At 54.9% G+C, this 26,903-nt stretch overlaps 2 protein-coding genes across 3 annotated transcripts in view; both read right to left on the reverse strand.

Annotated features, from left to right (window-relative positions):
• The window catches only part of TIMP2 (TIMP metallopeptidase inhibitor 2), a 44,891-nt gene extending 21,072 nt beyond the window's left edge, over positions 1-23,819 (reverse strand). The window contains exon 1 of one of the 2 annotated variants that reach the window (XM_033089671.1): positions 10,268-10,286. In XM_033089671.1, the coding sequence (XP_032945562.1) occupies position 10,268 (1 nt within the window). In that variant the 5' untranslated portion in view covers positions 10,269-10,286. Of the gene's footprint in view, positions 1-10,267; positions 10,287-23,386 lie in introns of those variants that run through there. The other variant, XM_033089669.1, reaches the window with a different exon arrangement.
• On the reverse strand, positions 1,382-4,839 carry CEP295NL (CEP295 N-terminal like). Its single transcript, XM_033089237.1, has 2 exons — positions 4,726-4,839; positions 1,382-3,697 (listed from the first exon to the last, which is right to left on the reverse strand). Exons 1-2 carry the CDS (start codon positions 4,837-4,839, stop codon positions 1,823-1,825), a joined length of 1,989 nt encoding a protein of 662 aa, XP_032945128.1. The 3' UTR covers positions 1,382-1,822.
• Positions 23,820-26,903: the final 3,084 nt, after the last annotated feature.

Consider the following 26,903-nt stretch of genomic DNA (forward strand, 5'->3'; position numbering starts at 1 on the left):
CTCACCGGTCAGTCGCCCACACCTCCCTGCACATCCAGCATCACCGTCTATCGTGGCACGTTTACTAATTACCTGCTCCCGCCCCTGGCACCTAAGAGCTATGACTCCCACATGAGCCATTCGCTGTCCATCTCCAGTTACTGGGGCAGTGTCTGTTACTCAGTGATTTGTAAAGGGAAAATAGCATAAGATCAAGTTAACATTTTCCAGGGCCAACAAAAAAACAAAGTGAAAAGGGGAAGAAAAGGACTAAGGGAACCTTTCCCACACGTAAATCCCACCTTGGTGTTCAAACCCCCCAAAAGCACAGTTTGACACCGGGCCTTTTGACCCACATGCATTGGGGGTGCAGTTCTCTTTTGGGGAACAGACATAAAACATTTCATCCTAGGAAGAAGGCCCAGAGAGTCACATGATGATATGACACTGCAAAGAAACGAATAAATGGCACCCATGTGGGACATGGATAAATTATGCTGAGACCAAGAAAGGCTTCCAAAAGAACACATACAACATCCTTCTACGCAGTTCAAACAGACGTAAAGCTCACCGATATAATGTTTAGTGTGTGTGTGTCTCTATCTGTCGATAATGAAATGCAGGGGCAAACCCCACGGTCAGCGGGCATAGAGCTAAGGGGGAACCATGCGCAGAAAAGGGAAGTAGCACAGACAGAAGCTGGTTTTCAGGAAATAGTCCCGGTCTTGGGTTGGTGTGATGAGCTCACAGATGTTTATTATGTTGTTTACAAAGTAATACATAAGATTAAAAGGGCCGTTCTGGACTGAGGTGCCTGGGCCAACTCCGCGTATCTAAGGTCCTTGGAAGGGGGGAGGGAGCGTCTCCTTGATAGTCCAGGGGGGGTCAGCTAACCATGGCTCAGGGCCAAGTCCAGCCCCCAACTATTTTTACAAATAAAGTCTTATTGGAACTGGGCCATAGCCATTTATTGTGTTGTCTATGCAGGGGTGAGTAGCTGCCACAGAGACTGTAGCCCGCAAAGCTTAAAATAGCTACTATCTGGCACTTTGCAGAAAAGGTTTGTCTATCTCTGTCCCGGTCCCTAAGGACGCAATTGGCAGATAAAACCCTATCCAGTGTGGGGTCTCCGTGGCTGCGAGGCTGCTGGGTCAGAGGTAAAGCTGGAGGTAGGAAACTGACCAGACACCCAGGTCCCCCCATGACGGCCAGTCCCAGAGAGCTAGGCGGCTGGGAACAACTTCCCTTCTCTCTCTCCCTCTCCCATCCTCCCCTGTCCCCATTTTCTTTCTCTCTCTCTTTCCCCTTTTTCCCTCCCTCTCTTCCCTCCTCCTTCCTCTTCTACTTATTAATATTAAAGTTACAAGAATGTTACTAAGTGATGTCTTATGAAATGGTGTTGATTTTGTTGGTTTGAAAGACCAGGAAAGGTTTGTTAAGTCAATGCCTCACCCAGTGGCTAAACAACAGATGATGTATCTTTTGAAACTGTGCCTGTCTGACCTTGGATGTCCCTGAAAGTCCAGTGTTTATTCGCTTAAGACATCTGAAGTGCTGACTTTACCTGGACTTCCGGTCTGTGCCCAGGAAAACAGCCGCAGCTCTGGGACCCACCTCTGCGCTGCACTGGCCAGACCCGTCACCGCACCCACCTGGGTTCCTGTTCTGTGCTCAGGAGCCTTCCAGAGCAGGGCTTCGTTTTAAACGCAAGGTTAGGGAATGAGTAAAGGGGCCCAGTGCTTCCTGAGCAGACGAAGCAAACACGGGTCTCAGACTTAGGTACCAGTGCTGGCATCACGCCCAGACATCAGTGATATGTTTATCGAGGGTGGGACTCGTGCTTTTAACATATTCTCTGAAACTCTTGCAAGCGTTTCCGGGCTTCTTCAAGAAACTGCTTGTGCAACATGTTTTGCTCTAAAATGTGCTGTTGAAGGTCACGGATCATGTGGCTGTGCCCGTCGTCATCAAAGTCATAGCTGTCATCGTCATCGATGATGCTGGTGGCCCGGGGGGAAGCAGGACTGAGCTCACATCCTCCTTCCTTGTCCTGGTCTGGAGAGGAGGAGGCTGTGAGATGAGCCAGACGAGCGCTTGTCTGTCCCCGCCTCTCCTGTCCTAGCTCGGGCTGGTAGCAGGCCTCCAAGCTCAAGCTCATCGCTGGCTGTTGGGTTTGTTCAGGCAACTCCAGCTGCGTTAGTCTTCTCTGCTCCATCTCCATTTTCTGCTTTTGCCTGGATGCCATCGAGCCAGCTCTGTCTGCTTGTTCTTGTGGGTGGAGCAGGAGGGAGAGCGTGTCCAGCCCAGGCACTTCGTGTCTGGACTCCGTGCTGCTCGAGACCAGAGGCTCCTCACTGACAAATGTTCCTGCCTCCGTAGACGACAGTGGACTCTCGTTCTTGAACCCGGCCTTGACCGTCCTCCGATATTTCTGGTTCTCGGGCTTGCTCAGTAGCTCTTGCAGGTCAGTTTTGGGCGGCGCCTGGTGGGCGCCCCCCTCCGCTGGACTCATGGCTTCCCCTGCGGGCACCATTGCCGTTTCCACATCGACTACCGTCTTCTCTCTCCAGGACTCAGCTCTCTGTCTGTGCATCTCTGAGAAGCCCTGTTCTTCGCCGGGGTTCTGATGCATCCCCGGCCTGGGTTCAAGGTACAAGCTCAGGTGTCTTTTCAGCTTTCTGTTTGTGTTAAACAACTCCTCGAAGGCAAACTCCAGCTCTCGCTGCCACTTGCTCTTGTCGCTGCGATGGCACGGAGATGCCTGGGGCGCGGTTTCCCTTCCTCGGGCGGAGCCGACTGGCCACAGCTGTTCCAGGCCATCCTCTTGGCCCTTGGGACTCTGATCCAGAAAGTTGTTTTTCGGGCCTTGAACAAGACAGGCAGTACTCCTGCCCTGCTGCCTCCTCCCGTCGCGGGTGACGTCTTTCTCCCTTTCCTCCAGGAGCGCGGTCTCCCCTGCAGCAGTCCAGAGCTTTCCCACATCCAGGCCTCCTCTCACCCGAGGGTCAGTGGCACGGCGGCCACTGCCGGTCTTCCTTGAAGGCCCTTGTTTCCTCTTATTCTTCTCAGGGAGGCTCGGGGGAAGATGTGGCAGGCCGGCGGCTTTGCTAGCCCCCTTCTTCTCAGCACCCAGTGCTCTCCTCTGGGGCTTGGTGTCCCAGGGCTGCAGCCTGACCGGGTCTCTTTGGGAACTCTTCTCTTCCCTGCAGGCTGCTGTCAGCTTCCTGCAGGCCCTTGGCGGCCAGGCTGCTCCTCGCCAGGCCGGCCCCTTTGAGTCAGGTTCGGGTTCCTTGGCCCATCCTCCTCCCATATTTAACAGATGTGTGAAACACAGCCTTCCCAGGCCTTGGACTCGTTGGTTTGGGGCCTCCTGCCATTCCACCCTCGACTCCTTGGCCACACGCTGGAGCGGGGGGCTTTTCCACTGCTTGAGGTCTTGTCGTCTCTGTAAAGGAAGGTCTCCTTTCTCTCTGACTTGTAGCAATGTGTGTTTTTGCCTCAAAAGCAAAGCTACGTCATTGGGACCGGGAATCCAGGGAACAGCTCTCCCTGCGTTTCTTTTCCTGTTGGAGACCTTGGCAGACATGGCTTTGGAGGGAAGCTGGTGGGAGCCAAGGGCACAGGATGAAGGCCGAGGAGCCACAGATGCCACAGCTACCCACGTGAAGCCTACAAGGGCAGGAGGACACACGCCGCAGCCTGGAGAGTAAGCAAGGGCCTGGAGACAAGGCACAGGAGCGCTGAATGGGGAGACACACTCAGACATGTCCCTCCAGCTCTCCCTCCACACCCCCCAGCCAGGGCCCATCCTGTCTCCCAATTTCTGTCTCGCACAGACCCCATAGGGCAGCTGTTTTTAAGGGGGTGTGCTTTTGCTTCCCAGGGAATACGTGGCAATGTCTGGAGACATTTTTCATTGTCACAACTAGAGGGAGGTGCTATCGGCATCCGTGGGTGGAGGCCAGGACGCTGCTCAGCATCCCGCCATGCACAGGACGGCCCCAGGTCTGCGGTCACCAGGGCGATCCGGCTCCAATGTCAATAGGGCCAAGGCCGAGATATAACAGGATTCAGGTGGGGGTGGAAGGATGCAAGCCTGGCCCTCTGGAGGGAGAGCTATTACACTTATAAATGAAAGGAGGAGGGGGCGGAGCAAGAGGAGCCTGAGAGAGAGAGAGAGAGAGAGAGAGAGAGGAAGGGAGGGGAGGGGAGGGGAGGGGAGGGGAGAAGGAGGGGGGAGGGAGGGAGGGAAGGAGGGGGGAGGGACATGCATGTCTGGAACTAGAACCTACTGCAATCTCATTAGAGGGGCGGATTCTTTTTCATGACTCCCAGCTCTTTCCTCGTGTAATTATCAGAGGGGGACCCTGGCATCAGGAGGAGGCACGTGCTCTGACAGGGAAGGAGGTGTGTTTACATCAGACAGGGTGGAGTCACATCTATCGCCACTTGCAGCCAGACTGTGGCCTACAGGAGCTGCGTCCTGGACAGCTGCAGTCTGTACGGGGTGACCCTCAGCTGCCCCTTCCTGGCTTTCATTTCAGTCTGTGTGGAGCCAGGCTGAGCACCTGGAGCCCAGAGTACTGGTGACAGTCACAAACAGCTCGTCCACTACGGAACCGCTACGTTAATCGTGCAGCCCGCCTCCGGGCACTTCTTCACAGTAACCTTAGACGGAGGGAAGGAGCTATGGTCACCTGTGGGTCACAGGTGGGGAAACTGAGGCAGGAAGTGATTAAGAAGAACCTGGACCCGGGTCACACGAATGGCAGGTGGCAGAGCAGGCCCGCTGTTTCTTGGGTCAACCACAGTGAACCTCAGCTGGTCACACTGCCGCCGGCTTTCGGGAAACTTGACCATGCAGTTAGACGCTTAGAACAGTGATGAAGGTGATGTTCTACCCGTCTGCCCAACACCATCATGAGCCAGAGGAAAAGGAAAGTAGATACATTAAACGCCACGACTGAGACTGTGGGCAAAAGGTGCCACGGCAATTCCGTGGGGGAAAGTAGGATTGTTTTCCCCCAACAAACAGTGCTGGGACAGTTAGATAACCACATACAAAAAAGGATGAATTTAATCCCTTATCGTATACAAAATTATACACCATATGCAAAGATTAACTCCAAATGGATCGCAGACCTTACTGGAAGGTCAAAAACTATAGCCACCTACTAAGAAACAGAAGTGTCTCTTCATGACCTTCCGGTAGGCAGAGATTTCTTAGATACAACCCCGAAAGCACAAGCAATGAAAGAAACAGATACACGGGGCATCATCAACACTAAAAACCTTTGTGCTTCAAAAGACATCATTACTAAGTGAAAACACAAGGCAGAGACTGGAAGGAAATACCTGCACATCACACAGGCGACAAAAGACTTGAATCCGGGAATACGTAAACAACTCTTACAACTCAATCGCAAGACAAATCATCCAATTTAAAAACGGGCGAAAGTTTGAAATAGGCCTTCACCGAAGAAGGTATATATATGTACGGCTGACAAAGCACGGGAAGCCGTTCAAAGCCAACAGTCATCAGGGAAACGCAAACTGAAGCTACAAGGAGACACCACGTCACCCCCACTAGGACGGCCAACAGGAAAAAGACACGGACAAGAGTTGGTGAGGACATGGAAAGACTGGAACCCTCACACACAACTGGTGGGGACGCAAAATAGTGCGGCCACTTTGGAAAAGAGTTTGGCCGTGTTTTTTTTAAAGGTAGAGTTACGTAGGACCCAGCAATTCACTCTTAAGCATATGCCCCAGAGACATGAAAGCACATGCCACACAAAGCAACGGAGCACAAAGGAAGTGAATGAGTTTCCCAGCTCACACCGAGATCGGTTTGAATCTGGATCTCAAATGCATAAAGACTTGAGCTTTTCCCACCCCTGGGAATGGCCACAGGGGTCTCCAAACAGGTGAGGAGAGATCTGAGTAGCTGTGAATGTCTCTTAGTCTATCTTGGAAGATACCAGCACAGAATGGGGCAAACCACACCCCAAGATCGATTGCTGGGCCCGGAGCCACTGGCTCACACTCCCTGATAACCAGCAATGATTAGTAAAACCTGGACGAGCCTCTCCCACCCCGCTGCACCCGGAGCCGGGCCCACTGGGGCGGGCACCCCAGTGCTGCTAAGTGGGTTTTCCTGGAGACACGCAAATGGTTGAAAACCTAAGGCAAATGACAGCCAGCTCCACAGTTCAGGCGCTGAAGACGTTGCAGCAACTGGGGGACGGCTCCTCGCCCGCCCAGCCCATCCCCTTCCCCGGCTCTTCCATGCTGTCACCTCTAAGCCCCTTTCCACTTGCTGACGTGAGACCCGAGTGTGCTAAGCATCCTGGGCTTCTGATCTGGCTCCCCCCGAGCTGAACAGGCTGCCCTGTGCTGGCTGCCTTCCACGACTCGGGGAAATCACAGCCCCCATCCCCACAGGAGCCCCACTCAGAGCAGCCGACGGGAAGGTGGGGTGGACAGCCGCTGGGCCTCCCACAGTGCCAAGTGGACACTGGGCCCATTCTCCTCTCCCATCCTCCGTGGCCCCAGCTGGCAGAGCCAGCCCCAGGTGGCCACACCCGGGCAGTCGCTCAGACAGCTCTTAGCAGAGGCAGATCCCCTCCCTGGCCACCAGAGAAAGACCCTCCTCATGGGTAGTGGGGAAGCTCCAGACCCACTGAGTCCTTCTGCCTTCTCACTGCCCAAAGGAGACTCTAGGGCACCCCTCGCCCCTAAACAGGAACAGTGACAAATGCCACCATGAGAGGCTGGGAGGCACCCAAACTAGGGTTTCCACGTCAGATGGGCCCGAATTCCAGCTGCAGGACATCAGGTCCTGCAGTCACCCCATACGTATATGACCTCTGGTTCGCTCACGTGTTCAACAGGCCTCATGCTGCCCAGGCAGGGCGCTAAGGTGGAACACGGCAGAAGCAACGTGTGTGCCACCAAGGCCCCGCCCATGGCCAGTCTGTCTTTATGGGCCTGTCCACCACAGTGGATGGTCACACAGCTAATTAGTGGTGGTGGTGACAAAGACCCACGCCCTCCAGTTGTTGGGGTTTGCCATGATGGTGTTGCCGAATCCCCCCAGAAACCACGATGCCCACCGTGGTGGGGTCAGGAGGATGTGCACACGCCTTGTACACACGATTCCCAAGTAACCAGTGCACAGACGTCATACCCCTCGGAGGACATGGGTCTCATCAGCAAGCCTGCAAGTCTCCAGGGACAAAAGGACTCGAAGCCGCCCCTTCTCAGGTCACGAGCTGGCGGCCCTGGTGGTGATGACTGACAGCCTCACACACAGCACGTTCCTGGCTGGAACCCACCACAGTATATGATCTGCACCCCTGGGGGTGCACGAGTTCACAGACATTTAACCAAACAAGGTAACGCATGTGAAAAAAACAGGGTAAAACGGGGCTCTTCTGTGGAAGTGCCACTGATTACCACGGAGACCTGACAGACGGCACGTGGCTCAAGCTGTTCATACCCCCCACGTATCCCCTCGTGCTGTCTCGCCATCTCCCCATGGCAGGGGAGCTCCGTTTCTCTCCCCACTTTCTGATGGGGAAACTGAGTCTCAGAGAGGGTAAACAACTTGCCTAAACGTCCTAAGTGGCATGGAACGGGCAGGTTCCTGACCCCCAGCTCCTACCCTGAAGCTGACGGCGGTCAGAGCTGGGAGCCAGGACTCCATCCTGAGCAGGGTTTGTCCTCACCTGACCTCGGACCTCCCGTGACTCCGAGAGGCGCTTAGCCCCTGGAGCTATGCGAATGGCATGGCACCTTCTGTGTACATTTACCTGTGTTCACTGAACGGACAACCTTTCCCTTTCTGTTCAAATATTTTACGTGAACGTTGAAAGGCAAGGTCTAGCACAATGTTTCTCGGACCTCATTAAAAGCCAGGTTCTGACTCCACAGGCCTGGGGAAGGCTGAGACTCTGATTTCTAAGGAGCTCCCAGGGGTGGGACGCTGCTGCTCCAGGGACCAGCCCTAGAAATGGGCCCTCCTCGCCGGCCTCCTGCCCCACAGCAGCTGAGCCCCTCAGTCACTGCCTCAGCCCCCCCATGAGCCTCCCCATCAGGCTCCCACCCCAACCCCCATGCCGGACCCCTCCTCCAGCACTGTGGCCTTCAGTGCCTTGCTCTGGTTCCAGTTCAGTGCCTTGCTGTCTGCACCAGCAAGTCTGCAAACATCGTCACCTGCATCACCATCACCTGAGTTGCTCGTTAAACGCAGATGCCAGGGCTCTGCTCCAGACTGACCCTATCCCAGCCTCTGCGGCGGGGGAGGGGAGGGCCAGGACGGAGCTCAGTTAACCATCTCACCACAGTCGGCCAGGCCCGGCCTGCAGGCTTGAGGACACTCCAGCAGCTCATGCTCCCCTCACCCATCTGGGCACAGCTGCCAGGCTCCTTGCCACCAGATGCCCCCACCCAGGTCCAGCGCCATAACTGCACTCCTGCAGGTTCTTCCTCCTCAATGGACATGGACACCCCTCCACCCATCCCCACCCCTGCAATCCCACCCGCATTTCCCCAGCCCAGGTCTGGTCGGTCCTTCCTTCCTCCAAGGACGTCCCCGACCGCTGCAGCAACCAAAAAGGAAACTGCTCTGGCCTCGCTCCAAAGTCCCACAGACTCCACACCTGGATGACAAGGTTTAGTTTTTTTTTTTTTTGGTTTTTTCCTTTGAAACATATAAAAATAGATATAGAAAGGGTCCCAGCAGCTGGCATGGCCAGAGAGAAAACATTTCCTTATAATTAAGGTTTATTCTTTCATATATAAAGTTAATCATTTCTCTGTCTTCTGAGAGTACACAGAATAGATATAATTGACCCTTTTTGGAAAACGCTGGATCATCTTTAAGACCACAATATAGGGCATTGCTACAGGCTTTGAAGCTGTATGAGCGGGAGACATGTATAACACAAGAGTTCCTCTAAACTAAATGACCCCAGCATATTATAATGTGGGTTTTTTAAGCCGACTTTTTATAGCTTCCTATGTCCTCCTCCCTGGCTGTGACTTTGTTTGCACGTCTGAAGTAAGAATAAATAAAGTCTGGGGCACAGTCTCTCCCATGAGTCAAGTCGTGAGTGTTGGAACTGAAGCTTACCAATCCTAGAGGCAGACACCACAGCACACAATTAATTATCCACGGGGATACACAAAACCAGCTGTGGTGCTGGAAGGCGAACCTCCAGCTCAGAATTTTAACAGGCTTGAATACCTGGCCAAATCTAACAAGACAAAATGTAATGGAAACACATCTACAACTCACATGTGGGTCCCAAGGTCCAACTGTGCAAGAGCCAAGTGGGGGACTGCAGGTCCAAGGAAGTAAGGGGACGAGAAGTCTTAAGCTGGCTGAGCTACGAGTCGGCCGAGACATGTGGCCACCCAAAGAGCTCAGATGCTCTTTACCTGTGTTGATAGAAATGCCTAGAACAAGCGGGATAATGGTGGCCGTCCAGCCCTGAGCTGATCAGACTCACCTGGATGTCCCAGACCCTGGTGTGACAGGGGCACGTGGACAAGGCGTGCCAACATCCAAGAAGCACCCCCAGGACGCCCTAAGTCAAACGACATGACCTGGGAAGCACCTAGAACTATGCCTGGGTCACAGGAAGCCTCAGCAAATGTCTCAGCAGGGCCAAGATGTGTAGACAAAGGATGGAGCCCACGCACAAGGGGCTGACAGTCAGACACATGTCTAGGTACCTTTAAAAAGGTAAGAGGTGTTGATATCTACCAACATCTGATTGGACCACGTCATGGGAAAAAAGTTTCAACATCAAACGACTGAAATGCGTAGGAACGAAACCCAATAAGAAATGTAGACTAAATGAGAACTACAGCTCTACTAAATAGAGAGAATCTGAACAGTGGAGAAAGATGTGGTCTCCCCAGACAGGATCAGAAAAGGTCGAATGGTAAGGATGGAAAGGAGGGGCTGTAGCCTCAGAGCTCAGGAGGAGAATGAAAAAAAACAAACAAAACCTGTCAAAGGAAGCAAAGTCCTAAGGAACAAAGGAGGGGGGCTTGTGGGTGATAAAAGGGCTAGAACAGCATAACGTGGTAGTTAGAGAGTATTAACTGTGGTGTGACCTGGTGCAAGTTTCTTAACCCGGGATCCTCAAGTTTGGTCATCTGTAAAATGAGCATAATAATAGCAACACCCCATGTATGTATATAAATGCTAGCGCTCATTACCCTTATTAACACCCAAACGCTTGGTGAACAATTTGGGGAAAAGGACAGTACTTACTGTGCGTGTCTCCAGATGACTGAACTAGACCACTGAGAACACATTACAGGAAGGCAGAAACTTGGTCGGGTGGAAAGCAGCACTTTCTACAGGGTTGTCTTGAACTCATTGGGCTGACTCGATAGGTAGTGAGACACTCATCACTGGAGGCATCCAAGCACGCCCAGACAAAACAAACATCAGAAACATTTTTACCTCAATTTCTCTGAATTCTAGCCTCTAAAAGTACACTCTATGACACCCAGTGTGGCTGCCCATAGCCTCTACTTTTGGCCACCCCCTCACTGTCAGCTAAGTTCCAGAGTGGCGGCACCCCGGGTTTGGACGGGCTGCATTGGAACACATTGGGGGGCGGGGGCCGGGGGGAAGGTGGTCATGGGAGAAGGTGACTCCCAGCTAGGCCCTCAACAGGTTTTTCATCCGGCATCCTGGGGTGGGTAGGGCTTGTGACTCTCCTGATGCATAGTCAGGACCGGGACAGTTCTAGAAAGCTGAGGTGGGTAACGGCCAGTCTTGGGGGACAAGCTCAGCCTCCCCAGGTTTCCACTGTCTCCTCAACCAGCTTCACAATGACACACATGGGGCACAGACTCTTCCACACTCACGGGAGACACCAGGCTACCGGGTGGGCCGCTCACGGCGGCTTTCCTAAATGTCTCTTGACCATGTCAATCATTGCTTCCCTCAGACCTTATGGATTCCAATTCCCAGCTTAGGTCAGGGTCCCTACCAACAACAGCAGTCTTGCTGCACAATGACCTCTCTGCCCACCCCGACCCCTCCAAGCAGCCACAATCGTCCCCAACCCCATCCCACCAGCTTCCACGGCCTGTCTTTCCACATCAAAGTGTATACGGAGAGCCCCATGGAGCAGGGACTCGTAAATTAGCCTCTGAACGTGTGGCCTGGAGGCCCTGACTGGCCACTTCTAGGGTCCTCTGTGAGCCTCAGCAATAGACAGGCACAAAGAACCCCACCTCCCAGACGGGGGGCGGACACAGAACCCCAGCCCTGGCTGGTGTGCAGGGGGTCTCCCCGGGGCCCACTGACCAACGCTGGCTGGAATCGCAGCTCCCCACCTCCACCAGCAGCCCAGTGTCTGTCTGCCCAGCTGGTGAACTGTGGCAGGCTGTTGCCACGGGAACGACAGGGCTGCTGTGCTGTGAAATCAGAGGGTGAAGTCACGCTGAGCCAGCCAGAGGGCGAGCGCCAGTCAGGACACCACCAAGCACAAAAGTTCAGCTGAAGAGCTGGGGTGATAAGCAGAGAGACGGCCAACGTGCGGCACTGGCACATGGCACGCTTCTGGTGTTTACGGAGCCACGTGCCTGCAGTGAGGAAGTCCTCCCTTCTCCAGCCTGGCGGAATGGCGAGGCCCTCCTCACCAGGGTTTTCCTCTTCTGAGCTGTAGCATTTCAAGGTCATAGCTCCCTGGTGATGCTTGCCACCTCTTCTCCTGTACGGAGGGCATCTGTTCCCGTTCAGGTCAGTGGCTCCTCCAAGATGCCACTGTCCAGCTAAGCTGACTGGAGGCGGTGGGGGGGGTGGGGGGAAGGTACCCTGGCCCCGGCCCCCTTTGTCACCCACACAAAATAAGAAACATGCCAGTCTAGGCCTCGGGGCACCCTCCACAAATCCGACCATTAAGAAATGTCATTGGGGGAGCATAACGTTGCCTCCAGGGCGTCAAACCAAGAGATCTCAGAGTTGGTTCCTTGAGAGGAGGAAGTCAACAGCAGGACTCTGGCTGAAGCGTGGGGATCTCGGGAAGGTTGTTTCAGAAGAACTGATCCTGGAACACGAACCCATCTGGGGTCTGGAAGGATTCTTGGAGAGGTCAGCTGGTCCCTGCCCCGGCACAGGCCAGAAAGAATTCCCCTCACGGGAGACCACGCCATCCACTGTTTGGGTCTCTCTTCTTGGCCCTATAGAAACCAAATCTTCTTGGCCCTATGGAAGCCTACTCCTTCCCCAGAGAATTCCCCTGATCCCTTAGCCTCTCAGAATGGTCTTGTGTACCCAACCACCAGCAAAAGGCAAGTTCGGTGCAGGGTGTGGGGAGAAATACCATGGCGACCAACAACTACAGCTTTGATGGCTTTCCACAATGTCCCACCCTCTCCAGCTTGTTTCAGATTGAAAACATTTCTCCCAAGCCCGGGCCCTCCTGACTCTGCCTTAGCAATTCCCAAAGCGCAGCTCCCATCCTCCGCATTGACTGGCTCTGCTCAACTGTCCCTTGTCCCCAGGTGCCACCAATGACACAGAACTAACCCAGCCCGAAACATCCAAGCCATACTGCTGCTGACTACAATGAGACCCATACTGGAGCAAACTAACTTTAAAAATGATGCATACCATTCAAGTTCTTCCTAGAAAAATTAGAAAACACACACTTGCAAAAAAAAGTCTAATTTGCCCTCATTTATCTGAACATCTTCCATGGCAAGAAAAAAATCCCACACATTTGGTCCGGCAGGGCATCCGGAGCAAGGATTTCTTTGACCCCTCCCCTGCGGCCGTAGTGTATACAGGTGTTTCTTTTCTTTTCTTTTCTTTTTTTTACCAGCCACTTTATTTTTTTTATTATTTTTTTTTTATTTTTTAATTTATTGGGGTGACAATTGTTAGTAAAATTACATAGATTTCAGGTGTGCAATTCTGTATCACATCATCCATAAATCACACTGTGTGTTCACCACCCAGAGTCAGCTCCCCTTCCATCACCATACATTTGATCCCCCTCACCCTCATCCCCCACCCCCCCCCCCTTACGCTCTGGTAACCACCAAATTACGTTCCCCAGATTAATTTTCAAACCCCGTGGCCATCCTGTGGTCACCGACTGCCCTCCAATCCCCTCACCCTCCCCCCCACCCCCCACCCCTACAGGTGTTTCTAACACATCCCTAAGATAACCAAGGCTGAGACGAACATCCTGTGACTAAATGCTTGTGTGTGTCCTTAATTATTTCCCTCAGAAAAAATTCCTAGATGTAGAATTGCTTGATCAAAGGGGAGACTTCGAGTTAAAGCCCTTGATTGGCACTGCCAAAATGCCCTTTGAAACCACTTGGGTTCAGACAAACATACCTGTCGTCAAGCCCTTCCAAGGACAACAAGTCCTTTGGCCAGATGGAACGGAGCGACGGGAAGTCCACAACTGTGACGTCCAACCTCACTGGCAGAGACCGAGCCGGCTCCTGACACTCCTGGCACCGCCCTTCAGCTGCGTGACCTTGGGCGAATCATCAAGGGCTTCCCGTCCTGACAGGAGAGGGAAGACCCCTGCCTCACCTGCCTCACCGAGTCCTTGTGAAGTCCTTTTGCACTGAACAGCCCTAGACAACTGACGTGCTCATCTAAGAGATGCACGATTGGTGACTTTGCCCTGCTTTCCAGAATTGGTGCACAAAAAGCAAAGACCACCACAGATGTGTTCCCTCATTCCCTGTCCTGGATCCAGCGGGGTCAAGGGGCCAAGATGTCACAACTGAGAACCGGGGACTGGTGACGCCCATCACAGCTACGCTCTAACGCCATAATTCCTGAATTACTCGGCTTCTGCCTGGGCAGGCCCAGCCTACTACTCCGAGGGTTGAAGGTGAAACGCTAGGGGGGCTGGAGGGAAAAGCCCTCCGGAGAGAACTGTGTGCCCACATCCAGGAAGCCTCGTGTGCCCCACAGAACCACCTGCCACAGGGTCAACACACTCCTGAAACGGACACTCTCTGGTGAACAGAACAATCCACCACTGACCTGAAGCCCACGAATGACCCCCCAGTCCTCGCTGGTGACAAATAAGAATGCTGACTCTAGAAAGCACCCTGGACTCTAGTGCCAGTGGCCTCCATCACCTTCCCCAGTGTTAGAGTCCTGGTGGTGGGCGGTGACGAGCCTCCCTAGCCAAGGCCATCGGGAGCTCAGGTTCCATCAGGTGTGTGCAAACACTCAGGACACACCGCCTAAGAGTATCAACGCTTCAAGTCTCCAAGTCTAATGCGCTCCTGGCTTTCTCCCAACTCCTGCCCTTGCTTTCCACTCCCTCGCATGTCATGGGACGCAGGCGAGGACACAGTGGCCAGGGGAGGGTCACCCAAAGCAGCACAGTGAATTCTCAACGACCTGGAGTGACCAGCGGGTGGTAGCACGGAAACAGCAGCATGTAGACCATCCAAGGTAAGACCTCCACTTGGTGCCGGGGTGCAGGGTGATCGTAAAGTACATGTGTCCTCCTCTCATCATGTGGCTGCACTGAAAATCCCTGCGCCCTCCCTGAACTCTCGATCTGGACCGAAGGACAGCAGAGTCAAGCCAGCCTGGACTCAAGCATTTCGCAGGAGCCAAAGGGAAAACAGCGGTGGCCAGGAATGCAGAGGGAGGTTCTCCCCGCTCCACATCCATGACTTCTCATTAACGAACTCCAGGGACCGAGGCCACCGGTGCCTCAGAAGCATTGTCCAGGCTCAAAATTCTAGCTGGCGGTGGGTGGGACTGACATCTGCTGAGCCCCTTCCCTGCTTCTGCATACGTGACCCATTCACCAGAAACGTACTCAACGTCTACTATGGCACAACCCTGGGAAACTTAATCCTGTTTTTACAGAAGAGGAAACTGAGGCTCAGAGAGACCGAGTCCGGATTCAGAACCAGCTCCAGCTGGCTCCAAAGCCTTTTGTCCTGATACCTCCCAGTTTGTCTTTTCTCTCTAAAATGTCGGTCCATTTCCTCATTCTGTCCTCGGTTTCTTAATCAGCTGTTGAAGTGCTTTCTATCCAGCGCCTCCGATTATAATTGGGACCAGGGCACAACCTAGTGCAGTGCCCATGTACTTAGCCGAGTCCTTGAAGGTGCCCCCAACCCTGCAGGGGTTGCCAGGAAACCCATTCCTCCGCACCTCTGCTCACAGGCTCAAGAGCCCAGAAAAGACGAGAGGATTCATCTTCGAGGTCAGTTTGGAGAATGACACGCCACAGGCATCATTTCTTCTCGAGTCACCCTGCTCTGGCAAGCAGGTGGCCAGGTGAGAGGTGAGCCGGCAGCAGGAAGCACACACTTGCATGCTGGTCCTCGTGCCTCAGCCCAGGAGACGGGGAAAGTGTCCCTAAATGGCAAGAAGGAATTTAGGCTCTGCGAGCCCTCCAGTCTATGCTGCAACTAACCTCTGCTGCTGTCGCTGAAAAGCGGCTGTGGACACCATATTACGAACGAACATGACTGCATCCCGGTAAAACCGTGTTTGCAACATCAGGCTATCAGCAGCCGGCTTACCAAGCCCTGAAGGGCTAGCAAAGTTTAGGAGGCCAACTGCCATCATGTGCTTCCCGTTGTGAGGAGCAGAAGGGCACAGACTGCTGCCCAGGATCAGGCAGAACTGTGCTGAGTCTTATCTCAAAAGCACCCGACAAACCCAAGTAGGGGTCCTCTGGATGTTGCAAAATCAGCTAGTGGTGACCGTTGCACCACTCTGAAAATGCAGTAAAAACCACGGAATTGTTTACTTGAAATGGGTGCACCGAACAGTATGTGAATGACACCTCAATAAAGCTGATAAAAAGCATAGCCTGTTCCCCGTCCTGAAGAAAGCACCCACCTGTCTCTCCATTCTCAATCTCAATGCATTTTAACATTAAAATAATTACACAACTAACGCTTGTCACAGAACACTGAGAAAACACAGAGAAGCAAAAAGAAATAAAATTCACCCTTGATCTCATCCACTGCCTAGAGTTTTGATGGACATCTTTCCAGACTTTTCTCTACACATGCATTTAAGTGTGTGCACACTTCCTGTGTGTTCCCTTGGTAACTTTCTCTTAAAAATGTACACTTACGCGTGCATTTTAAAAAATACGTGTTAGCCCCAGGACTCAGAGTCCAGGAGAGAGACAATGTTGAAAATGTGAAAGCATTCAGACTGTAACCGGGCTTTTGAAATTAATATCTCTGAACATTTTTCTAGGTCATAAACACGAGTCTATAACACTGTTTGAAATGACTGTTTAATATTTTGCTGTCAGGATCAAGCTTAATTTATTCATCTCATCTATTGATTGGCAAACCTCACGAACAAGGCCAGCCCTCAGGAGTCTCTCCCACCCCGTGGCCCTCCATCCTGCCCCCATCCGTGCGGCTGACCCTGGCTCCCCAGAGACCACCTCTTGGAGGGGACTCGGGACCAGCGTGGACCCAGCTCCTCTGTCTGTTAACTCCTCCTCTCGTTTGAAAACTGCCTCCTTACTTGATTTGCTAACAGTGTGACCCTGATCAAGTTATTTAAGTGCCCGTGCCTCAGTGTGATCATCTGTAAAATGGGGATAACTGGGAAGTAACCGAGTTAACACCAGGAACGTGCAAACAGTCCCAAGCACTTAGCACTGAGCAACAACAGCTGTTGTCGCTGTCTGTGCCTTCAGCACCAGCACTGCTTTCTGTTCACAGAACTAGCAGGATGTCCCTCCTAGTCCCCAGGCTGCTGCTTGGGCTCCCTCTTGGGGGCACTGGGACCCAGCCAGTGTCTGTCCACACTCCCCAACTTGTGCAAAAACCACACTAGCCCCTGGCGGGGGGGCAAGGAGCAGGCATCCAACACAGGTTCTGGCACAGAAAGAGTTAATGCCGGCCCCAACCTCAAGAGCCTGTGTCCCTACCTTGTGCCCTGCCCTCAGCATCTCACCTCTGCCCTTTCTGGTGACCTCCGCCCACAACCCTAGGAGGTAGGCAAATGATCACCTCCTGTCTGGAGGTGGAGGAACTGAGGCAGGGGCTCTCACCCAAGCTCCCCGCCTCCCCCGCCCACTCAACTAGCCGTGGGCTGCAGCGTGGCCGCCTGACCATGCTGGTTGTGTCAGCTCCCCTGCTTCCTGCTGGCTCTGCTCCCCCCGCAGTACCCCACTTCCCCTTCTCTCCCAGGTCCTCATTTCCCACTGTCTGCTGTAGCTACAGCCGGAGACTTTCTTGTTTGGACCCCACTGTCACCACATCCCAGCAGAACTCAACAGAAAACGTGACCCTGCCAGACCCCCTGGCCACATTAGGGGACACCTGGCCCCCGGCACTGAGGTCACACCCCAGAGGTGATTCCCCAACGCCTCCAGGAGCTCCTCATCTCCCTCTGTGCCGGGTCCTGCCCTGCTCTGCTCACCTGGACGACCACAGCCTCTGTAATCAAGTCCCCGCCTGCAGCTTGGCTCCCGCTCCTCCACTCTGCTCCCATGGCTAACAAATCACCAGAAACCACAAAAGCCTCCCATGGGTCTCACTGCTGCTGTGCCCGGGCTCAAGGCTGCCCACACTCTCGTTCCCTGTCCCTTCCCGCACTGTCTTCCACCCTCCCCTACCGGCCAGAGAAAGACTTTTTAAATGGCAGTGAGTAGCCTCCTAGGGGTTACAGACCCCTTTGAGAAGCTGGTGGAAGCTACAGGCCAGTCCACAGAAAAACAAGGGCACGAACACAAATGTGCGTGCACGCGCGCACACACTTTGGTAACAGTTTCAGGGCTCAAGATGCCCCCTCCAGGCGTATCTCTGGACAGAAGCCCATACACCCCAGGTTAAGACCCTTCTCTGTAAAGACTACACCTCAATTTGCTTTTTTGCGCAAATATTTGCCTACTCTGCCTCGCTGGGGTCCCGGGAAGCCTAACCTAGGGTGCTATTTGGACACAGCTGACCCCAGAAGCAGCTTGTCAGCTACGGAATAGGATTCCCATTTTTCTACTGGAGCCACACATGAATGCCGTGGAGGCACCGAGGGCACCAGGGATCCAGCGGGGTGGGCCGTGGGGAGTCCCAGGTCCGGGCTGGGGAGCTGCTTCACACCACCTGCTCTCTTCACACCGCCCGCCCTCTTCACACCTACTGCCCTCGCTGAGACACAGGTGCTCCTGACCTTCCCTTAGTCTGGAAGTCCTCCTCCCCCTTGCTTTTGCATGGCTGCCTCCCCTCCTGCACTGGGGCATCTCATGGGCCCCCTGGCCTGCCCTGACAGCCGGTGGTCTTGTAGCCTCCGCACTTCCTACTAAGACCTGCTAGCGGCACTACAGAAAGCTGGGCAAGCATTCTGGACATCTATCTGTTCACTTAAAATTAGGGGCAAGTTAGCTGTCAATCTATATGCTAACTACACGTTACATTCTTTTCTCGCACCCCAGTTGTCTTGAGTACCCTGCTTTGGAGACACCTGCTCGGTGCAAGCTTTGGACGGAGTCAATCATCTGGAGAGTGAGAAATGCCCAGGCCCTCGGCCCCAAGGCTCCAATTCAGGACACTAGTTCAGGCGGCTGCCGTTCGGCAACGCCCCTGGGCAGGTCCTGCTGTCACGGGCAGGTGTACACCCTCACCCTTGATGACTCACCTTAGGTCTCTGGGATGGTCCCCATAAGGCAGAGCGGCAACATTTAGTCCTAACCTCCCTCTTGGTCCCCTGTCCCCAAGCTCTCCACGCAGGCCTGTTCTAGACCTAGAACTCTCTCACCTTTGCCTGGGCAGTGGTCCCTTTGCTCAGCACACCCACACACGCGCCCACACTGCCACCACCAGCAGTGCACTTAAACCATGTCTGGGTACATGTCCCCAGCTCTGTTCTCAGATCTAGGGGTCTTCACACTCCCCTACCTCATTTCCCAATTCTGCTCCTTTCTCTTTCCAGAAGGACCTTCCTAGGCACGGAACCACTTGCCCTTGGACCTTGTGTGTGCGCACGTGTGTGTGCACACGGGGATGGAAGGCAGAGAGGAGTCAGCAGCATTTACACCCACCACACACACTCCTAGTCTGCCGTTTCTGTCTTCTCTTTCTCTCCTTCCATGCTTATTCTTTCTCCTGCTGTTGTTTTCATCCTCCAGGCTGCCGGGGGTCCTCCAAGCACATCTCTTAGCTACTTTGGAGCCCAAAGGACCCATCCCCCCACCCCCATAGGCCCTTGGGCATCATCAGGTCAGTGGCTCTGCATCAGGACTAGGGTGGCTTCGAGCCCCCTCCCCTGTCAGCCTGGGAGTCAACTACACCGGTTCTCCACATGCTCAAATGTCACCAAAGGATTCGAACCACACAGCCCACACATGTGGGAACTGCCTGGCAGCCCAGCCGAGACAGAGATGAGGTAGGTAACCAAGTCTGAAGCTCACGGACCACTGGCCAGGACTGGACTGCAAATTCTGGAGGACGGAACGGGTCCCAGGCTGGTACCACGTCCTCAGGTCAGACAGGGAGGAATGCATGGCATCAGGAGGGCTCCCTCCAGCCACCTGCCACACCCACTGTACAGCCTGTGCCCTGAACACATCTCTTCCAGTCTCCCAACCATGGGAGCTGCCAGCAACTCACATTCCAGCCATTCCCAGGGAGAACATGTCCTTCCAGAGACACTGTCCAAAACCGAGCCTAGGCGCTCCAGTCCCACCATGACCCATCCCCCACCTCCCACCTGAACCCTGTATCTGCAGATCCCAGGAGTGCGTACCACCTTGGCACACCGTTACTTTGTTGTTTGCCTGAAGCACATTGACTCTTACTTGACACCACGCCCTGGCGGGGGTGGGGGACCTGCAGGGCTCCTGCCCACCCTGACCCACACCGCCTGGCACTGGTGTCTAGCGCTCCCCCTGAGGGCAGGGGTAATGCCCGGCTTCTTCGCCCTTACACCGCCTGAGCAGAGCCAGTGCCCCCACAACTGCTTGTTGAAACAGCCTGATATGAAACCCAGCGTGTACGAAATGCGGATCAATTATGCATTTTGGAGAAGTCACCACCCCACCCCGAACCCATGGACCCCAGGCCTGATTGCACTCATCACCTTGCCTCCCTGAGCACACGTCTGGGAACGACAGAGCCATTCCTGAGAGCCTGTGGCGCTTGTTCCAGGGCGGCCACGGTCTGGCCCCCATCAGTGCATGTACAAGGTCGGCTGTTTGCCCTGGCAGCCAGGACGTGGTCTTGGCTGTGAGCCCTTCCCCACCTGGTGCTGGAGACACCATCAGAGGGTTCGCAGTGTCTGGACACGGAAAATCTTAAGAAAGATGGCACTGCGGGCGCCCTTCTGGAACGATGTGGCTTTGGACATCGCTACCCAGGCCGGAGGGAAGATTTTATTCTCTGGGTTCCAGAGACTGGTCCGAGCAGCCCAGAGTGCCAAAGCCAGTATCCAGCCGGGTCACTGGAGCTGTGCAGGCTTGCCGTAGATGGAGAAGGACTCCATTAGACAGAGGGAAGCGGGCCAGCAGCACATCCGTGCGGTGCTCTGAGGCACGAAAGGCTGCCCGCTTACCCTCACTTTCCCCCCCAGGAGCCCAGATCGCCTCTTCCCACCCCCTTCATCCTAAATTTCGTAACCTCATAATGAACTATTTTCACAGACCACAATTCCAATCCCACCGGCTGTAAAAGCTGGGAGACACCTCCCAGAAATCCTTACACAGGCAGACAGAAATCTGCTTCTTAAGCCAACAGCCTTTTGCAGACACCAAGCCATTTAACAACCTGCATCAGGCCAACAATTACAGAAGCCAGCATGCTGCATTAAAGGTCAGCCTTTAGCATCCCCCAACATGCACCAGGCTATCATCCTTTTCCAGAACCCTGGGCCACAGTTCTGATGGCACAAAGTCACCTGTGGGGATTCAAAACTGTAAAAGCAGAGGTCTGAGCCAGACTCTACATCTGCGAAGGGTACTGAGACCTGAGTGATCGTTAAAAGATCCCAGGCAATTCTGCTCTCAGCCCAAGAGGAGGAATGGGGAGGGATTCCCGAACCTGCACCATTAAAGGAGCAGTGACGTGAAAAGGCCATTGCTTTCCTTGCGAGGTTTACTCCAGGCCCTCCAGGGCCAGCCCGGGGATGTCTCAGCTCGGTATTCCCAGCCCACCAAACAGGGAAGGGCTGACTGTGGAACAAGACTGGACAGCCTAGCTCAGATTGCATCCTCCCAAATTCATGGCCACGCAGACCTGTGAATGGAACCTTATTTGGAAACGGGGTCTCTGCACATGTGATCAAGTGAAGATGAGGTCATGCTGGATGTGGGTGGGCCCAAATCCAATGACTGGCGTCCTTATAGGAAGAGGGAGATTTGGACACAGACACAGACCGAGGAAACAGCCATGTGGAGACAGAGCAGAGAGCGGAACGATGCGTCTGCCGGCCAAGGACCGCTGGGGCCACCAGCAGCCGGGAGAGGGGCCCGGATGGATTCTTCCTCAGAGCCTCCAGAAGGAACCAGCCCTGCCCACACCTCGATTTTGGACTGCAGACCTCCTAAACTGTGAGAGAACCAATTCCTGTTGCTTGAAGCCCCCCAGTATGTAGCAGTTTGTTCCAACAGCCCTTGGAGTCTAACACACTGGGTTCTGCCCTGAAACTCTGGCATCTGCAGGCCCCGCCCTCCCAGCCTCGGGCTGCGATGGGATTAAGGCTCCATGATTTTGATGCAATAATTTGGACACAAACAAGGGAGATCCAGGCGGAGGAGAGAGTAACACACAAAGCAAGAAGGAGCCTCCAGGCATAATGAAGCTCCCCAACCCTGACCTTTGCTGCCCATGATCCAAACCCCAGCCCCAGCCCGCCCTGGGCAAGCACTGAGTGGCAGGAGCAGCTGAGAAGTGTGAGGGGGTCCCAAGGCCCAGCCCCTGTCCCCTTGGCTCCTGTGAGCCACGCCGGGGAGTCTCAAGAGCCATGATGCCTTCTGGGCCTCAGCCTTATTTTGCGCCACAACTGGTGGCCAGAAGCATGGCTTCTCTCTCAGCAAAGGGGCCTGGACAGGCCTGGACGTCCAGGGGACACCCCACGGGAAGGTAGATCCTCCCAACGGAGGAACCTCTCCTGCCCCCTCAAATCTTGCTGAGCTTCAAAACCAAATCAGAGAACAGACCTTCCTTCCCCCAGTTAGGGTTTTGTGGAACCTACTCAGCAAGCACACCCCACGCCCAGGTGGCCTGAGCCATGTGATACCACAGGTGGCAGCACCTGAAGGCTGCCCAGGCTAGGCCGCAGAGGCAGCTTAAAGGGCCAGCTGGGGTGTGGAGGAGTCCAGGAGGCACGGCTGACAACGGGGGAACCCAGAAACCCCAGCTTGGAGCCTATGCAGGTGAGTGCAGCCCAGCTGCGACAAAGGAACAGAAAATAAAGCTACTGAGAGGTCAAAGGGCGCTGCAGAGGCCCGCCCACCTGCAGGGCATCTGTCCTTCTGGTGAAACTGAACTTGCCCCAGGACAAGCTGGCTGACCTTCCCCAGAGCTGGTGAAGCCTGCAAGCATCAGACCTGGATGGGAACCTCTGGGGCCCAGCTGGTTCCACCCATTCCTGCTGCCCCTTGAGGACCAGAACAAATAAGTGGGTTTCTCTTCCCTCCCTAGCTCCCACCTCTGGGGGGCAAGAAGTCCTGAGAATAATAGATATTTCCGAGGGGCTCTAAGCAGCCACACAACCCCACCTACCCGCTTCCAGTCACTAAGGTCTCCAGTTTTGGTGTGTCCTGAAAAGTAGTCACCAGCAGCAAGCAGTAAGGACCCTCCTGGGCAGAACACGGAGCAAGGGGCCAGCCCACGGGTTCTGCAGGCCTCTCCCAACGGCCCCTCTGAGCCCTGGAGCCTGCCCGCGGGAGGGAAGCTTTCATCCCGCCCCCCCTTTAATCCGGTGAGCCCCCAAACGGGGCTGGTGGGAGAGGCCCAGCCCCACCCAACCCCAAGCCCAGAGGAGCCCAACTGCCATTTCACCTGTGAAAGTTTCTTCCTGGGGTCCCCAGCCCTCCAGCCCACAGAGGCCAAGACTCCCCCCCCACACACACACACACACGCTGTGTCCCCCATTATCCCCCACCCCCGCGCTGGCATCCCAAGGGCCCTTCGCCTGCCAAAACCCAATCCGTTCCCTGGCTCCCTTTTCTGGGGCTGGAGCTGCAGCGGAATTTCGGTGGAATTTTGAGGTTGAGAAGCATCTCGGCAGAGAGGGAAAGAAAGGGAGAGGAAGGGGGAAAAGAAAGTGCGATTTTGGCGTCAACTTGCAGGATTCGAGAAGGCGCTGAGGGCCAGAAGGCGGGCGGGGCTCCTGCGAACCCTCGGGGGTCCCGCGAGCCCCGCGGGGGAGGTCACCCACCAGGCTTGGGCGGGTCGTCGTTCTTACCTACATCTGCATTGCAAAACGCCTGTTGCGGGTGCACCGGGGAGCAGCTGCAGGCGTCGGCGGGGCGGAGCAGCGTCCCCAGCAGCAGGAGGCCGAGCGCGAGCCACAGGCTGCGGGCCGCGGCGCCCATGGCGGGCGGGGGGCGCGGGCCGGGGGCGCGGGCTCGGGGCTCGGCCGCCGCCGCCTGGGCTCGGGGCGCTCCCCTCTGGGCGGACTCGGTGCGCGGTCTCACTGCGCTCCCGGGCGCTCCCTCCGCACCCGGCACGCACTCGCCCGCACAAACTTTCCCGGGTCTGTGTCGCGGGGGAGGCGCGAGGGCGGGGGCGCGGCTGAAGCGCGGAGAAGAAAGCGGTGGGGGGCGGCGAAGCGAGCGCGTGTGGCGCGGGTCCCAGCTCCTCCACAACCTTCTACGGATGTGTGCGCTGCAAGCTTGCACCGACCTGGCTCTTTATTGAGCTGGGAGGGTGTCGGGCTCCGCCTCCAGTGGCCGACGACCAATGGGGCTCCAGGGGCTCCAGTGGCCCCGCCCCCGCGCCTCCCGCGCCTCCCAGGCCCTACCCCAAACTCGGCTTTTGTTGTGCCCTGGGGGGCCCGCCGCTGCGCACCTGGCTTCCCACCGCCCTAGGCAGCACTCCGCAGCCTCTCAAACCGACAGAGGTTGTAGTGGGGGGCAGGATGCGAGGAGGACAGCGCATCAGGCGGCCCTGACTCAGCACTTGGGACTCGAAGCCCCCCCCCAAGGCACCAGGCAGCCCACCCACCACCCCTACCCCTTCCCCTCCAGCTTGGTATGGGAGGTGTACACTGCCTGATTCCCTTCCACCTTTGGGGGCCCTTAGATTCTAGCCAGAGATTGAGCAAAAGGGGTGTGAGCTTCGGAAGAGGGACCATTCTCTGCGGCCCCCTCCCGTGCCTCCTTGTGGGTCGGTGGCCTCCTGAAACTTACTGAGGATTCATTTTTCAAATGGAGGCCTCAGAATTTTAAGGCCGCTTAGTCAGTTTAGTTGGTAAGGGAGCAGGAGTGGTTACTATGAACAAAACAGGATTTTATATAAACTGGCCATATTTTGACCAGCCCACAAGAGCCAGGGGGCTGGGCCCGGGAGCCCAGGAGGTGGTAGGATTGAATGAAAGCATTTGCTGGGTTCTGCTCACAGTTCCCTCCCTTAGCCCACAAATGTGGGAGCTGTAGAACTCTTCCCAAAACAGTTCTGTGTTCCAGGAAGGGCAGAAGATCTTAGAGGTGTGGACCCGGCACGTGAAGTGTGACCCCGGGGGGATTCTGTCTACCTGTCATTGAGCCTGCCCTGAATCCCTTTGCAGTGGGCGCTCTTACACACAGACCCTCCCTCTTGCCCACAGGATGCTTCGAATCCAGCTGGGGAGATGTAAAGGGAGGAAATTAAAGAATAATTGCCTGCTGAACTGTGTGGTGCTGACTTGAGATGTGAAACTGGAAAATATTTAAAGAGTGGAAAATCATTTCTTTCTACTTATGTGTCCTTTGAAACAGACAACTTGAAGAAAAGTTAAATAGGCAGAGGAGTTATTTTTAGCACCCTGACAAAAACCCAAAGTCACTTTTTTCGGCCTTTGTTCATGTAAAATAGAGTAGTGTTACATGTTCTCTGCTCCACGGCCAAGAGGGGGGCAACAAGACGGGAGAAATTCAGGGAAAGGGCTGCAGCTCTGACCTCACCCCCAAGGAGGGAGGATGGGGTCAGTTTGCCTCAAACCCAGGCAAGAGAGAGAAGCAGGTGGGAGGAGCCCGGGGCGCACCTTGTCTCCCAACCGGCCTCCTCTACTTTACTGTTGGCAGTGGGCGAACAGAGGAGCCACACAGGAGACACCGCTCCCTGCAGTGTGCATCTGACTACAGCCTGCAGGACCTCGGCTTGTTACGTGTGGCTCCCAGCAGAGCAGAACTCAGGATAGACAGGAGGGAGCATTGCCTGCTAGGCCAGCTGGGGAGGGGCTGGCTTCTAGCACCCTCAGACCACACCCCTGGGGCCACCACTTCTGACCAGGTACACTCACCTGCCTCCCCCCAAAGAGACTTTCCCAATTTAGAGCCCAGCAGAACCCCGCGGAGCTGTCAGCCTTCCCGCCCAGGTCTGAGCACACCCAGCAAATACATCCTGGGCTTGGCTTGGCAGAGTAAATGTTGTCCAGGGCCAGGAGGAAGCGCCGAGGCCTCCTCCCTCCCACCCCACTCAGGTAAAAAGAGTCAGGATGACCTCTCAGGCCTGGGCAAGAGGTGACCTCCATCCAGTGAGTCTGGACAAGAGTTGGAAGCATGTCTTCCTGGTGGACTCATCTTCCGGTTTGCAGGAGATCCATTTCCTCCCATGTCCGGAGTGTTCTCTCCCTAGAGAGAGCTGGTGCTGAGCTGAGCCCCCACACTTCTTCCAGCAGGTTCTGGAAAGCCAGATGCTCTACGGGGTGTGGGCATCAAAATAGGCCCCCCGTACGCAGGAAGCTGGACCCGAAAGGGTGGAAATGTCTTGGGCAGGTCTGGGGGCAGCAGGCAGAGGGTGGCTGTAGGGGGAGGTGGTGGGGGTGTCTCTTGCCTGGCTGTCTGGAGGTTTCTGTGGTTTGTGATGCGTCTCCTCAGAAAGGAACGGACAGCTGACTTCAGGGTCACGATGGCCCCCTCTGTCAACTCTGGGCAACAGGAGGCAAGTGGCATCTCCCAGCCCAGATATCTGTCCCCAACATTCCCTGGTGGGCTGTTTGCCATAGGACGTCCTGAAGATGACAAGGAGTCAAGAATGGCTGGGCCACCTACAGCATAAAGATGGGCAACAGTTCCCTGCACACTCCACATAAGCCTTTGTGGTCAGCGGTGGACGTTCTGAAGCATGTTCCTATTTTTGTTTCATTTCATCAATTTCATCATTAATGCTCTGCAGCCAGGGCCAGCTTCCAAGTCCCCGGCCCTGCTGACCTTGGGCTACAGCATTGGGGGGGGGGGCACCCTGGGCTCTGTGGGGTATTGAGCAACATCCCTGGCCTCCACCCTCTAAATGCTGATAGCACCCCATCCCAAGTTGTGACAGCCCAACATGTCCAGACATTACCCAGTGTTTCCTGGGGGGTGGGTGGGGGAGGGAGCATAACCACCCCAGCTGACAAGCCCTCACTTAGGGAAACTAATAAAAATCTTGGCTCTTTAGAAAAGCAAAATGCAAAGTTCCATCGCCTGTGTCAAGGTCGAGCAGAGTAATGCCCATAGCAGCAAACCCACGTCAGTGTGTGTTCCGGGTGCACCACCCGTCCACACTGGTTCTCAGGGGAGGGAGGGAAGCAAGGGATAGTGAAAAGGTTGTCCTTTAAAGGCGCCCATGAGTAAATAGCATGGATAATGTTTCATTCATGTGAAATGAAACATATGCATGGATATAGACAGGTGTAGAAAAAGGTGTTTGCAAAAAGTGAGAGGAGTGGCTCTGGGTGGCGGGAACTTAGGTGACAGGACAGATGTCACATCCTCCTCCTTGTGCAGGAAAAACAACTT

The sequence above is a fragment of the Rhinolophus ferrumequinum genome, chromosome 21 (assembly GCF_004115265.2).
Source record: "Rhinolophus ferrumequinum isolate MPI-CBG mRhiFer1 chromosome 21, mRhiFer1_v1.p, whole genome shotgun sequence".
NCBI lineage: Eukaryota > Metazoa > Chordata > Mammalia > Chiroptera > Rhinolophidae > Rhinolophus > Rhinolophus ferrumequinum.

Coding starts and splice junctions, on each gene's coding strand:
- CEP295NL (XM_033089237.1), bottom strand. CDS start 4,839: ATGGTCAAGTTTCCCGAAAGCCGGCGGCAGTGTGACCAGCTGAGGTTC. Junction 3,698..4,725: donor TTCGTGTGACCCGGGTCCAG/GTTCTTCTTAAT, acceptor CCTTGTCTCCAG/GCCCTTGCTTACTCTCCAGG.